Below are 14,242 nucleotides of genomic sequence, written 5' to 3'. Positions count from 1 at the left end.
TCCGGGGCGCGACCAGTGTGAGAACCAAAAGTATAAGGCCGCAAGAGGGCGCTAGTCAGAATTGTTTATGCTCACAGCTGACAGCACAAAGTAATGGTCTGCAAAAGTACATGAAACTTGAAAGCTGAAAGGAACAGGATCAATGTAAGGAACCTGCGTCAGGTGAGAGTAGGGCGAAACTCGACCTGGTTACGTATGCTCACCCAGCACTGCCTGTGTATCAATTTATTTAGCTAGGCTAGGTTACATGTACATCATGGGATTGTATGGGGCGTTGCATAACAGGGGTAGCCATAATCCGGTCCTGTCTCCTGCGACTACGGCTTCGAATTTTGATCAAAAGAGGCAGCGGTGGAGAGCCGTAGCCAGTGTTCGATACTTGTGCGTGCCGTAGTCTCACAGTCACATCCCATACATGGAGATGCCGCATCGCGTGTTGCCTTTGACAATATTCCTTATTGGGATTTTCCTGAAGATATACATGTACCCCACATATATATTTGCAGTGGACTTTAGTAAAACATGATAAAGCCAAAAGAAGAAGAGTTTTTAAGTGAACCATTTTGTGCAACATCATCATAGAAGCCAGTATTGATCCTTGACATATCATAAACTGATTATGCTATAAATAGCTGTGAAAGAATAACATCATAGCAAACCAGATTTTTAAGTTCATAAATCTGGATTGAAAACCTTAGTTAATGACCATCAGGATGACCTTTAGTTAAACACTGGTTTCATAATTACATGTATGTGTTTCACATTCGTGAGAAAACCCCGGTTGCAAGAATATATTGATTTGTTTTGCAGGAAGAGAGGAAATAAACAAATTTTCACTGCTTGAAAAAGACTACTGCATATACGTATTTGATTACATAAGATCATGGACTGACAAAATAATCCGTAAAACATCTCATTTCCATCACAAAAGCTCACTGGCATTCCACTGTATGACCGTGAACAATAAGCAAACCTAAGATGAAGAAGGAAAAACGTGTGACATCATCACATGTATATTGTACGAGTATGTTATGTAATCTAACACAGTGTTACTGTTAGGAATTACTGGGCCCAGAGTGTAGCTCATGTGTGTCATAGTAGGACTCTACAAATTGCCTCTTTCACATTTGGGCATGGTCGGCGGTAATGGCATTGGCCAGATTGAAAATCTGATCATTTTAGGCCTATCTAATCGGCTGATATTTCATGTCTGTCTTAGTTTATGAATCTTCAGCTCAGAACAGCATCTTTACAGTTAACAACAATGTCATCTACTCAGCAAGGAAGAGGAAAGATTGGAATTATTGGAAGGTGTGTAAAAGTTGAATGGAACAATTTCTGCATCTTAATTACATGTACCATCATAATCATGTGAACACTTGTAAAAAATATTCCTCCTTGGTTCCGATAAATCGCCTTTCCTCAATCCCCCTAAAATTATCAGGTGCCCCCTTTAAAACTTGTCAGTGTTTTAATAATGACATTTAAAACTATTCGATAGTCCAACAGTTCTCTCTGCATTGAACGTTTGTTATCCTCAGGATGGGTGAGGAATTGACCAGGCAACCTTGTCCTTGACAGTAACTTCATTAAGCCTTCACTGAAGAACCTTTCGTAAGATCAGAGCCACAAATCAATTTCCAGACCTCAACTCCAAGAATCCTTACAGCAGTAGACCGATTGCATCCGCTGAGTCACGTTACCTGCAGTGGGTTTACACCAGACATCAACAAACATGGCATTCTCCCACAGCAAATTGTGCATTAAGCCACCTGTCAGTAGGGCCTATAGTACGTGGCATATGGTAGCTTGGGTACTGTACTGGGACCATCATCCCTATTTTTGGTAAATGATAAGTTAAACACACTGTTGCTTTGCTCTATATGTAGGTCACATGACTCTAGCAGGCTCAATCGGTCTATCATTCAATGGATTGTCTCCTGAACTGTAACCGTCCTCAATCCTCCAATTTTAACATAAGTTAATACGCGCCCTAGGGGGTTCAGGTTGACAGGAATTAACACTGCAATACAGAATTTCGATTTTTCAGCGTGGCAAAGCACTTACATACATATACGTGATCCAATGCTCTGTAAGACCCTGTGGGTGTGAGTTTTAGGATAAACTTCACAGACTTTGGAGCGGAACTTGGGTCCGTGACCTCTTGGCTACATTGTGTAGGATGCCTCTTTTCCATTCTGTCAAGCTTTTCTATTTTTCCTGATCCTATTGAAGTGGCCTGATTGGACGAAGTTGGGCCATGATATTTGTCAGCGCCGGATACCGCGTCACAATATTTGACGTCAAAGAGTCACAGGTTAGTTCCCTGCACTCCACCCCTACCTTTCGGCTTACATGTAGTTTCATTCCAAAACAAATCCTAATTATTTGATACATTCCTTTTATAATATGTCATAGCTTGTAGTCAAGCCCATGACACGTTCCTATCAGGCCTTGTCAAGTCATCTCGTCTCAAAGTCAAGTCAAAACTACTCACGAAATGTAAAAAAAAGGATTTGTTTGTCATTGTTCACTCTGTTGCTCGTGACTGATCTTTTGAAAGGACTTGTGACAGAGCTTCAGAAATTACTTAACCCTCCTTTGGTTTTACAGCACAAATGTGCACAAGTGCCCAAGGTCACTCTCTTGCATGTTGGTGCAGTGCACAACACGACACAGCTGTGCTTCTTTGAGGTTTTTACCAAGTGACCCAAAGAGTGACTTCAGCATAGGAGGGTTAAATTGACTCCACAGCAACATTCCAAGTAGTCAATTTGTGATTTCAGAAAGGCAAGGCCTTCAAGCCTAAAGCATTTGCTTGTGCAAGTGGGTGTGCTGTAAGGGCAGACCTCATGCAAGCATAGTGCTGTTCTCATGGGACCTAGGACTCACTTCTTTTGGGCATGCACTATTGAAATAACAAACTACTTCATTAACTGTGAGTAGCGGTGTCAGAGGTCAAAGGTTAAATTGTGTTTATTCCTCAGCTGACTGGTGCCATGGTAGACATTTCCAATCAGCTCGCCGAGCTCCAGAAATCGGGTCTGCTGAGGGGTACGCTGACCCCCGAACAACAGAAGGCGCTGATCAGCGTGACCAGTGACCTGAAGGAGGCTGTCACAGGTTCCCTACATGTGCAAGTTCGTAATTCTAACAAAACTGCATAAAGCTGGTCACAGCTTTGAGCTGTTTGCCAACATCCCAGTACTCCTGGCCACAGATTGGGCAGCTTGGGATGGTTAATCAAGTTATAGCAGGTTGAGTGAAGGGGTGGATGCGAAAACCCTCCTTGCCCACAGCTGCCAACAGACATTGCCATCCAACATACATGTACACATTTGGCAAAGCTTTCAGAATTTTGCTAACAGTCTTGCATTTGGGACAAGACTTTTTCTTTTCCTCAACTTGCACAAAAACAATCGATCATGAAGCATACCCAATAAAAAGATTGTAAAGTTGTTTATATTAAGCCCCAAACTACATGTACACATCAGTCCCAAATACAATTGGGACAGTCAAAACGGTAGTTTTGCATTTCGGCTAGCCCAACTATAGTCGGCAAAAATCTGGTGAATATATTGCCACTTTTTCCAGGTTTTGCCGCTTCCAGCAAAGATTATTCTTCAGACTCATGCCAATTGGACATTTCATCTTTGACACAAACAAACACTACTTTCTGCCAACAAGTGTGGCCAGTACAGATGGAATGAGACAGCACATGCTCTTGCACACGCTCACACGCTTCACAACATGGGCCGGCCCAAGTGCAGCACCATCGTTCGGACCATTTCATCTATGACTGAGACAGATGCTGCAGCTGGGCCATCGCATCGGATGGGACGATCCCCCCAACCCATGATTTTTTTTTTCCATGCCTCGACAGGAATGTGTGCCTGAGAATGAGGAGTTGAAGAAGAAAGTCTTCAGCGAGGTGGAGCAGCATGCTAGTGACGAGACCGTCCTCTGCAGTTCCGTCTCCTGCATCGTGCCGTCCAAAATCTTTGCGCATCTCAATCGGCGCGGCCAGTGCATTGTGGCCCATCCGGTAAGCTTGTAGAAGGTCACACAATGCACCTTTGCAAAATATGCATTGAAGTCTGTACGAGACATCTCTCTCTCTGCTTGTGGCTGTCGGCAAAAACGCGAGGGATGATTCTCTCCAACCGTTCCCCCACCCCGCACCTCTGCCCGCAGTTTTAGGGGTTAAGTAGCTTTTTGAGAGTTCTTGCTCAGAAAAAAGAGATGGAAAACATAAAGGATAAGTGCCAAAGAGATAAAGATAAGGTTTTTTGATTGGTCCAAAATGATAGCATTTGTATTTTTGAACACTTGCTAAGATTTGAATGTGGCCCAGCGTGACACGCTGGACCATTTAAATACAGAGTATGTCATTGCATGTGACAAAAGTTACCATTTCTGCACCAGTCTAATGAGTATCTAAACCTCATGTTGTTCCTACAAGGTACTGTCACAGTCTCCATGCTATTGCAGCATTTGGGGGGCATTTGGGAAAGGGGAAAGCCAGCTGTTGAGAAAGGCATGCTGCTCAAATTTCGATTTATGCCACAGTGTGACAGAAAAATTGTGGAGCCATTTCTGTAGCCTAACGACAGGACAGGACTATCTGTCGGGGTTTCCCCTGCCTATGCCACCATGAGGCGGCCCACCTCACCAATTTTAGTGACCACCTCAGGCTTTTCTGTTGAATTTACCACCTCACAGTAAAGATACATGTAGACAAAGATGTAAGGAAAAAAAGAAAAGTAACTTAGATATTTTGAAGTAGATTAGTTTTAAATCGTTCAGAATGGTAAAAATGGACACAGAATACAAGATCCATTTATTTTAGAAGGGTAAGTTGGAGTAAGTGTACCATTAAACTATGTAGAATTCATGTGAGGCCTTTCAAAAATTCTCACTTTTGTTTTGAGCGCTAGAAGTTTGGCAAAATTTGTTTTGCTATCTCACACATTTTCAGTACCCCAGGGGAAACCCTGCCATCTCTGTAGCTGTCATGTACATGTGTTTTAATGTGCACTAAAGCTCCATCACATCAACCTTTTAGCCATTAATTTTTACACCCGAGTTTGAGTGGCCTCTTAGTACTTGAGTGTTGTTTCCCAGGCCTTTAAAGGTATTCCTAATTTTTTCTCTGTAGACTAACTCTCCCTTCTACTGCCCTCTTGTTGAGATCGTCCCTAATTCCTGGACAGAGTAGTCCATAGTCTCCCTCATGCTGGCCCTGCTGCAAGCTAACATCTTGTGGTCAATGCATGATTTGTCAAGTAATGAGCCAAGCCATCATGTCCTTGCACTTGTCACTTTGGGATCTTCTGAACTTTTTTCTAATAGGTCAATCCACCTTACTACTGCCCTCTTGTTGAGATTGTCCCTAGTCCTTGGACAGAGCAGGCCATCGTCTCGCGCACCCGGGCCTTGCTGGAGGAAGTGGGCCAAGTACCAGTGACGGTGAAAAAAGAGATTGACGGCTTTGCACTGAATCGAATGCAGTACGCCATCGTCAATGAAGCCTGGAGGCTGGTTGCGGTAAGGAGTGCTTGTTGCAGTCAGCATATTCCAAGACTCTGTTAGAGTCAAGTTGACCACAAGTCTCCACATGGCCTTACAGTTTGATCAGAAGTTCAACGCAAGCCATCCATTCAAGTCAAAAGCTATTCAAGGAAACCATGACAAAAGCAACTCTTTGTCTTTGTTCACCCTGTTGCTTGTAATGCAGAGATTTGTGACTGGTCTCGTGAAGGGACTCGCAACTAGTCTTACGAAGGGACTTGTGACTGGTCTTACGAAGGGACTCATAGCTAGCCTTATGGAAGGACTTGTATTAAATTGGCCCCATGAAGATACTCGCAACTGATCTTGTTAAGGGACTTGTGACCCTGAAATTGTGAAAGGACTTGTGACTGGCCTTATAATGATTTCAAACAGCAGAAGACTTTCATGAATATCTTGGTCGACCGCTGTGAATCTTCCAGAGGTCGTCTGATTTTCAAATTTGTATGACTCAGTCCCTTCTTAACATTGGCTTGTTCTTTTCCTGCTAATTTTTACCTCAGGATGGAGTAATGTCGGTCGAAGATGTGGACAAAGTTTTCACTGCGGGATTGGGAATGCGCTACGCTTTCTGTGGACCATTTGAAGTCATTCATCTCAATGCTGAAGGTATAGTTAATGAATACTTGTTTCTTCTCGAGACCTAAAATTGTATTTGTTGGACAGGCCACAGAGAGATGCTAACCAGGTTCACCCCTTTCAAACATGATTCAGTGGCTTCCAATTGGCACCCCTGGAACACAGACGAACAGCGAAAGCTGATAATAGAGGGCTTGATAGCCAGAAGTTGGTTGCACATCTCTATCGTTTCCCAAATACTGCAGGTTCCAATTCCCCTCTAGTCAACTTGCCAAACTTCAAATAGAAAGACTGAACAGTTTTCTTTAGTGATGCCTCAACTCTCATTTTTTGAGATCTGTATCGAACTAAGAGTCCACTTTCAAAATTTGAATTCTTCCAAGGTACTGCCAGCTATCTGGAGCGTTACGGCTCCACCATACATCGCGTAACATCAACATTTGGACCGCTTCCGCAATTCACTGGTCCGGCCTACGATGCCATTGTGAGGGACACTGATGCCCACTACCCACTGGACAAACTCCAAGAGATCCGGCAGTGGCGCGACACCAGGCTGACGGCTTTGGCCAAACTCAAGAAAGATCAGGAGGCCCAAAAGCCACATTAACCAATTTGCATTGGTTTTTTTGGCATCATAGTAATGCATGGTGTCACAGGCAATGTGATTTGTGGCTTACCTCAACCGACAGATTCAATTAGATCACAGTATTATTTTTCAAAATCCTTAAAATTTTCTGTCACGTTTAAATGGCATTCTTTAAAGTAGACTTGAGGGACAGTTATTAGACATTCATGTTTTTGTTAGTGCCGTCAACAAAACAGCCTGGCTGCATTTATTTATAAATGAACCACTGCTGTCATACAACGGAGTACAGGGTTTAGTGGGCAATTAAACACTGTCAGTTTCTGAGATGATTTCAAGTCTATTTTAAAGTGCACCCCTAAGTCATTCAAAAGTGCAAAATAAGTACCCAGGTAATGAACTCTTTGTGTTCGGGAGATGTCGATTGATGGGCTGTAGCCTGAGGTGCATTGTGCTTAATACATTGCACTGTACTTTGAAAGAGTAACCAATTACTCAATTCAGTTTGCATTTTTGAATTATCGAAAAGGGTTTGTATCTTAAAGGGTAACATTATTTGGGCAATATTTCGGACCCCAAAACAAAGACGAAACAGGAACCATAACCATGATATCTTGGAATTTTGCGAACAATCATTACTGTTGCTTAGTTGAAAATCGGAGTTTGACTGTGTTGACAAATTATTCCGTGATTTCAAACAACGTAACCGACCTCCGTTTCAACATCTAAAGTCACTCTTCAGAATTTGAATAAAGTAATAAAATGATATGCTATTTTTCCAAATATAATCTGTTTTGTTATACTTTGCGATACTTCTGTTTTCTGAATGAGAGAGTGATTGGATATAATCCTAATATAAGAGTACAATACAGGAAATAAATGTGAGGTTATATTGTATTTAAAAAGTAACACAAAAGTAAGCTGTTGGAAGTCTTGGGCATGCCAATTGGACATGCCAACGCTGTTTGTGTAAGCAATGGCGTATTTTCCAAATCTCCTCGCAGTTGTAATTCGGGGGTAGTGTTGAAACAAGCTCCTAAATCGTTAACATGAAAACTTACAAATGAAACTTATTTCCAAATTCGGTTTGAAAACAGACGATTGTAAAAGAGACAAAAATTCCAATAGTAATTTTGTTTGGCTGTGGAAATGCGGGTAAATTTGAATACACGAGAGGGACGTTTTGCTACCCGCGTATGAAGCCTCTGTCCTATATCTGCGAGGAAATCTTCGAGGAGAAATTTGAGTTCGCGAGAGATTAAATTCCTTCAGGGTGACCGTGTGCCAGTCGATGTTTCGCTAAGACAAAAGAAAACACGCCTCGTCTGCTTTAAGAGCAAAGGGGTCTTTCTCAGTGTTTAGATTGCTTGTTCATTACCCGCCCTGACGGCTTTTGCCCGCCAAAACAAACTAAACGCTGTTTCTACTGCGACTTGGAGAGTAGTGCCTGCGAGCAAACATTAGTTTAAGTAGCAAAAATCACCTGGGATCACAGGGCAATTAGCGTTTAATTATTTACAGCCGTTGACTTCCATGAATTCATCGAGGAAATTGAAAAACGGTGTCCTGGTTTTTCTGTTATTTTTTCATTGGCAGATTATCTGAGGTTGGGGTTAAAACGGAGAGAGTTAAAAACAAAAACATACACGCCTATTAACCCCCTCCCCTTTGACAACTACTCCACCCTAGCCTAGCCCTATCTGGCTCCGTCTCGGTATTTCAAATCCAACGAGTAAGACACGTCGAAACTGTTGCAATGATAGTCCCTCCGTGAGAGCCTGAGCTTTAAGAGGGAATCTTGCTTTCTGTCTTGCAGAAATATTGATCACCTGTTTTCCATTGAACTCTTCAGAGAATTCCAAGTTCTGTTCATGTTTTTCCCCTCTTGAAGCCATGAGGCTTCGTTTATTGCTCATCTTCAAACAAAACAGGACAATTGATTTCCGCATTACAAAAATGATGAGTTCATACAAAGGGGGTTTAAGGTAGGTTTACGCATGAACATGTAGCTTTCCTGTTCATCAAGAATTTATCGGCGATTTGCTGGTTTTTGTGCATCTGTTTCCTTCCCAAAAAATGCAAATGACTCATCGAAATGTTTTGTGTTGGCTTCTGACACCGAGGCTGCGTCTTACAGAGGGCTTGCATAGATGCCATCTTGCTGGCCATTGCTTTTTGCTCCGCTTATAGTCCTGTTTATGAATCTGTCAAACTGAACCGATTCGATATAGTGCACATAAGGGTAATTAATGATAGCAATAATAGAACACTAATGACGAAAAAGGACTCCGAGTTTGGCTGCAGTCGCGTGAGGAAAAGACTACGTACATGTGTAACAAACTACTTTAAAGTATCATTGCTCGCAAGAAACTATACTAGAACTGTATGCGCAACAACCTAGCATCTGTCTGGTCGACTGCATCCCGATAGGTCTAACCCGTCATGTCTATAGTACGATCACAGTATTTACCTCACAAGCAAGCCCTTCCCATCTCCACCGTGTGCAACGTCAGCACGCGTTCACCTCGATCTCTATTCCGCACCCCTGTTTCGACCCTTCATCAGACGGTTTCCACCTGGACCGGAATCCGGCCGAATGCTGGCTTTTCTTTCTCGCCCGCGCGGTTCAATAAAACGGCGCTCTTCAGTTTCAACACCGCGCAAGCGTTGGCTCGATCACGTCGATGGCAGCAAGAATGAACGGCGGACTAGCGTGATTTTGTTGAAAAGCTCCATTCGCTAGATCATTAGACGGGAGGCGTTGAGTGGGTGGTCCCTTTAAAAGAGACAGGGCCTAAAGAATATTTTGAGGTAATGTAAAATAAACCAGTTGATGAGTTAACGCCGCAGTTACCTAAAAAATGCACATCAAGCAGGAGCTTTAAAAAGCTGACCACTCGACCGAATTGCAGCCTGCCTTTTTGCGTATTATTAAAATTGTAAATTGTGCATTGTACAGTTGCTCATACTTAAAAATGGCCATTCACCTTTAAAAGCTATGTCACGTGCACCACTACCAAACCGTGTGATAAGCCACGTATAATTTGTTCATCATCATGTTCACATTGCTGATCAAGAAATTTCCTAGTAATTAATTACCATTATCCAATTTTTAGCCACAGGATGTGCATTAAATTAAAATACTGTTGAGCCGATTCGGCAACTATTAAATGAAGGCGAAGGCCCTCGTGGTAATCCCTTCTCCAAATTTCCTGGCTATTTGGCGGGGCGACTCTCGTCAATTCACCCATTGCCGTCCGCGCTGCGCCCCTCGAAGGCTGCGACTTCCGTTGCCGCCACGGGCGTCAAAATAGTGCCGCCAAAAATCAATATGACGTCATCGATTCTGGGGGAGTTGGCGCTATTTGGTGGGTTTTGATTCGGCGTGTGTGGCTGGTGTAGTTGTGTTGCGATGCGTGTTCTTGCCTTGGATATTTCTTTGCCCATGGTGATAAATGCCAGGCTTCGCTAGGGCAGTTCGTGACCAAGCTTTCTGATGAGCTGGTGCATCCTTGTGGGACAGGGAAGGCTTGCGCGTGCAAACCCTGCCACCGAGATTGCCCATGATTTGGACCGCAGATCTGGAACAACTCCGTCTCGATTTTCAAGAGTCCGCAGATAAGCTGCATTCAACATTTTTTTTCCTTGGGCTTCAAACCAATCAAACCTCGGTTTAAAGCTGCAAAGCAAAATCCCTGCTGGTGATCAAGAAAAGCGTGAATTACTATAATCTGCTCGTCGGGCAATTTTTTTTATTAAAACCTCAAGTCATCGTGCGATATACACGTACTAACCGGAGGCAGTCAGCTTTAAAGGACAAGGTATACACAGTCTCCATTCCGAACGCGGCCACAGCTCGATTGAGGCTCCATGAACCGTGACAAAAAGCAAGTACAGAGCTTTTAGGATCCATTAGACGCCCTGCAGGTAAGTCTATATGGGAATTCAAAAATATTTTATAGGGGAACGGAGCGATGAACCATGAAGCAAAAGTGCAAGCACTCAAACAAGATTCACCTCTTTGTTCTATAAAAGCTCTGAAGCAAACCCTTCAATCTGTCTGACTGTTGTGACGCAATCTATCCCGGTTTCATTCCAGACACAACAACAAAAAAATGCTCTGGTTACTAGGCACTGTCGGAGATCGATGTCCGAGCTGTTCACTTAGATGAATTGGCGAGTTACGAACATGTAAAGAAGTTGACATGCACTATTTTACTACTGAAAAAGGAAGGCGGTTATTATTAAAACTGCGTGCAGATTGCTTGGTTCATGTAACAACAAGAGGATGGCAAAGTCTCTAACCTTTAGAATGAAGTCTGTGATAACAACCTTTAACCTCCTATTTAATAACGACACACAGGAGTTATTCTGTAAATCATTGCTGATGTGATAAACTTTACGTCACAGAATGCCGGTTTGTGGAAATTAAACGTGATGATTTGCTAATTATCGTAGTTGGGTCATTTCTGCTTTGAACACCTCGAAGGGAAAGACAGTGATTCGTTTAGGAAGGCCAATTACCTAATTATATTATGATGAAAAGAATGAACCTACGTGTCCCAGTGAAAATACCGGTATGTTGGGGATACTCGTAATGGTCATCGATTATTACCAAATCGAAACAACACGGGGGGTTCGAACTCGTGGTGGCAGCAGACAAACCTGTTGCCTACGCAACTCGGTGCATGCGCATAACCACTCCTGCAACTGCAATTTGGAGACAGAAGAGAGACCATCAAGTCGTCTGGCTACAACTCAAAATGCATGAAGTTGTTTACTCTGTGAGAGTGAGAACAGAAGGCCAACAAGCTTTGCAAGCACTCAGCCAATAAGTGTGAGTACCATGCATTGCATTGTCGAAAACATGTAGTAGACATTCTGTTTTTAATAAGTTCAACTTGAACTTTCGTCTATCCGTCGAAGGCTGAAGCCGGTTGGTGATACCGTCCATAACCGCACAAACTTAAAAGCGAGACACTGCAATACCTCCGCGCAGTTTGATGGAGATAGCCAAGGAAACAGATTGGCTTTCGTCTGGCAAAACTTTGTGTTCGTATACCGTTTTCGGTTCGAAAGTCCGGCAACCCTTGATATTTTCTCGGCTGAAATTCCATTTTTGTCAGGGATTTGCGACATGCAGTGCAGAGCAGGGAGTCTACAGTGACTGGGGTTCTTGCTGTTAAAGCACCAAAGATAGGACCATATAGGCTGTGTACATGCATTATTCAGAGTGCATTCGCTTGAGTATTTGAGTTTCTATATTTGGCTATCACTGAGGCAGCCCCGCTGCCCAGGAATCACTGTGAATTGTTAAGTTTCAAAGATGTTTATTGCTCTTATTGAGGGTTTGGTGAAGTATAAAAACACCTACGGTCGTAAGCAAGTGTAGGCCTATGGTGCAATGCTAACAACTGCTACGCGCAGACTATTTATGCTGTCGGTACTGGTAATGTCACACTTCTGTGCTGAAATTGGTTTCTAAATCCACTATTGCACGAAACTCGTTTCCGTCAAAAATTCCAACTCCCAATGGAAAAAAGTCTTGAAAGAGGCAATAGTAATCTTTTTGTTGATATCTATAAAAATACACAGATCACTGCACTTTAGTCTATGGCAGCCACCATTACCGGTACTTAATGTAAAGAATCATCATACTTTTGCACGTGCGTTGTATAGCTGGGGCTACGTTACTATTTGTGGTGTATGTAATTGAATACAGTTTTACATTTTAGTCATGTTTCTCAAAAGGTGAATTCACATGAGTATAAGAGATCAAAAACACGATGAAAATTTTGTCACCGTGTTTATTAATTTAATGGAGCGACATTCACTCAGCAGGTACACATCGTTTCTTTGTCCTGTATACATTTTTATTCGGTTCCTCTACTAAGCTCCTTTGCTCTTTTCTTTGACACGGACAATAGGCCTAAGTCGGAAAGGCTCTGTAAGCAAATTGCGGGCATCCAGTAATCGGCAGCTGCAAGATTGAAGTTATGGAAGATATCCGAATGTGTGAAAGCGACACGAAATCGTTGGGGTCAACATGAAATGACAACTGAGCTCTCCTGATCTTATCACAGGTGAAAAGATGGATCGTGTCGGGGCTGATTACCATGGTAACGTGGCAAGGCATTCATGTCGGTCGCCAGCGTGTCAATACGATACATACGTTCATCTAGCATCGAGAGTCTGACCAAATTATAATAATTTGTAGGCCTATGTAAAAAATGAGTCCACGGAGATTATGTCGCATACAACTGAATGCAGCACGAGTTCCCCCAATGACACTGCCTCGATCCCTAGATGAATACTGATGAAGCATGAGATGTTGGCAAAGGTGAATTATCCAGCTGATGGTAATTTTTAGAACAAAAGTTTGTCACTTTCAAAAAAATTACACAACAGTTGGACACCGTGTGACCAGAAGTTGGGAAATTGATATTTACACCAATTTAGAATTAAGTTGGCCAGAAATGCCCATTTTTTTCAGCGCAGCTTCGGCACATCAGTTTGTGCCTTAGGTTTGATTAAGATTTTTCGATACTCACGAGGGACCCCTACAGAAAAGATCTGATCACCATGCAGTCTCTCACCAATTTTAAATGTTAAGATCTCACCAACAAGAATTTTTATACAGGTTTCAACTATTTCACCATAGGCATCAAAAGTTGGGTAAGCAACGGATACAATTTTTTAACAAAGGAAATAAGGGGTAACGAAAGAAATGGGAAAAGAGAATGAAAGGGATGGAAATCACCACTTTGCTAAAAAAAATCGACAAATCAGAAGTGTTTTGCCTTCCCTGGATATGCCTTCCTCGGGAAAGAGTGATTTTTCCCCTGGATAAAAATCCCTGCGTAAAAACCACACCCTGGCGCAGCCAGAGCTTGTCAATGCATCTAATCTTGGAACTCAACAGTGCAAAGATCCCTTGACACAACAGTATTATACAGATCAATGTGAAACTCGATAAATGAAAAGACCGCATTGTAACTTCTGTTGTTCCTAAAATACCCATTCAAAAGTCTTTCGAGAAGGGAACCTTTCAGAACTGACAATGTATCCGCCGTTGAGGGATACTCTTAGCGTCCAACAATTTGAAAGCTTTGACGACTGAACATCACAGCTGAAGATATAATATTTCTCGCCGAATAGAGAAATCAAATCTCTGTCTGCGATATCCACCCTCTTTTTAAGCCCCAAGGGAGGAGAGAGGGGGTGTTGCATCGCGCATCATCTGTCGTCATTCTCGGCCTGTCATCCGCAGATTCGGTGAATGGAACAGAAGGGGCATCTACCCGAATTGAATCTTCAACGCTGTAATGCTCGAGATTACTGTGCGAAGCATATACATGTAGAAGCCCGTGATGGCAAGACAGAAGTACTCGCGTTGCCGACGTACGCTAAGCGGAGGTCCGCGCGCCTCTGTTAATGCTGCTCTGTCACCGTAATCGCTGATCGATCTCTTAGCAAATGGCAGAAAACCGTTTGCACATCGGCAGGACG

At 42.8% G+C, this 14,242-nt stretch overlaps 2 protein-coding genes across 5 annotated transcripts in view; both read left to right on the top strand.

Moving 5' to 3' along the window:
- The first annotated feature begins 34 nt into the window (after positions 1-34).
- On the top strand, positions 35-7,521 carry LOC110981536 (lambda-crystallin-like). Of its 3 annotated transcripts, none has more exons than XM_022239156.2 (8): positions 35-162; positions 1,220-1,311; positions 2,236-2,317; positions 2,988-3,140; positions 3,884-4,045; positions 5,353-5,547; positions 6,075-6,180; positions 6,534-7,521. In XM_022239156.2, exons 2-8 carry the CDS (start codon positions 1,223-1,225, stop codon positions 6,755-6,757), a joined length of 1,011 nt encoding a protein of 336 aa, XP_022094848.2. In that variant the 5' UTR covers positions 35-162; positions 1,220-1,222; the 3' UTR covers positions 6,758-7,521. The 3 variants fall into 3 exon arrangements, with proteins under 3 accessions (XP_022094848.2, XP_022094849.2, XP_022094851.2); XM_022239157.2 differs by having other exon boundaries at positions 43-144; XM_022239159.2 differs by lacking the exon at positions 1,220-1,311 and having other exon boundaries at positions 54-162.
- Positions 7,522-10,100: 2,579 nt separating this feature from the next.
- The window catches only part of LOC110981499 (neuronal acetylcholine receptor subunit alpha-10-like), a 30,533-nt gene continuing 26,391 nt past the window's right edge, over positions 10,101-14,242 (top strand). The window contains exon 1 of one of the 2 annotated variants that reach the window (XM_022239102.2): positions 10,101-10,660. The gene's annotated coding sequence lies outside the window, so the exon portion shown is untranslated. Of the gene's footprint in view, positions 10,661-10,737; positions 11,571-14,242 lie in introns of those variants that run through there. The other variant, XM_022239104.2, reaches the window with a different exon arrangement.

The sequence above is a fragment of the Acanthaster planci genome, linkage group LG15, assembly GCF_054643075.1.
Source record: "Acanthaster planci isolate LZ-2023a linkage group LG15, COTS_SCS, whole genome shotgun sequence".
Lineage (NCBI taxonomy): Eukaryota > Metazoa > Echinodermata > Asteroidea > Valvatida > Acanthasteridae > Acanthaster > Acanthaster planci.
This window is presented reverse-complemented; position numbering and strand designations above follow the sequence as displayed.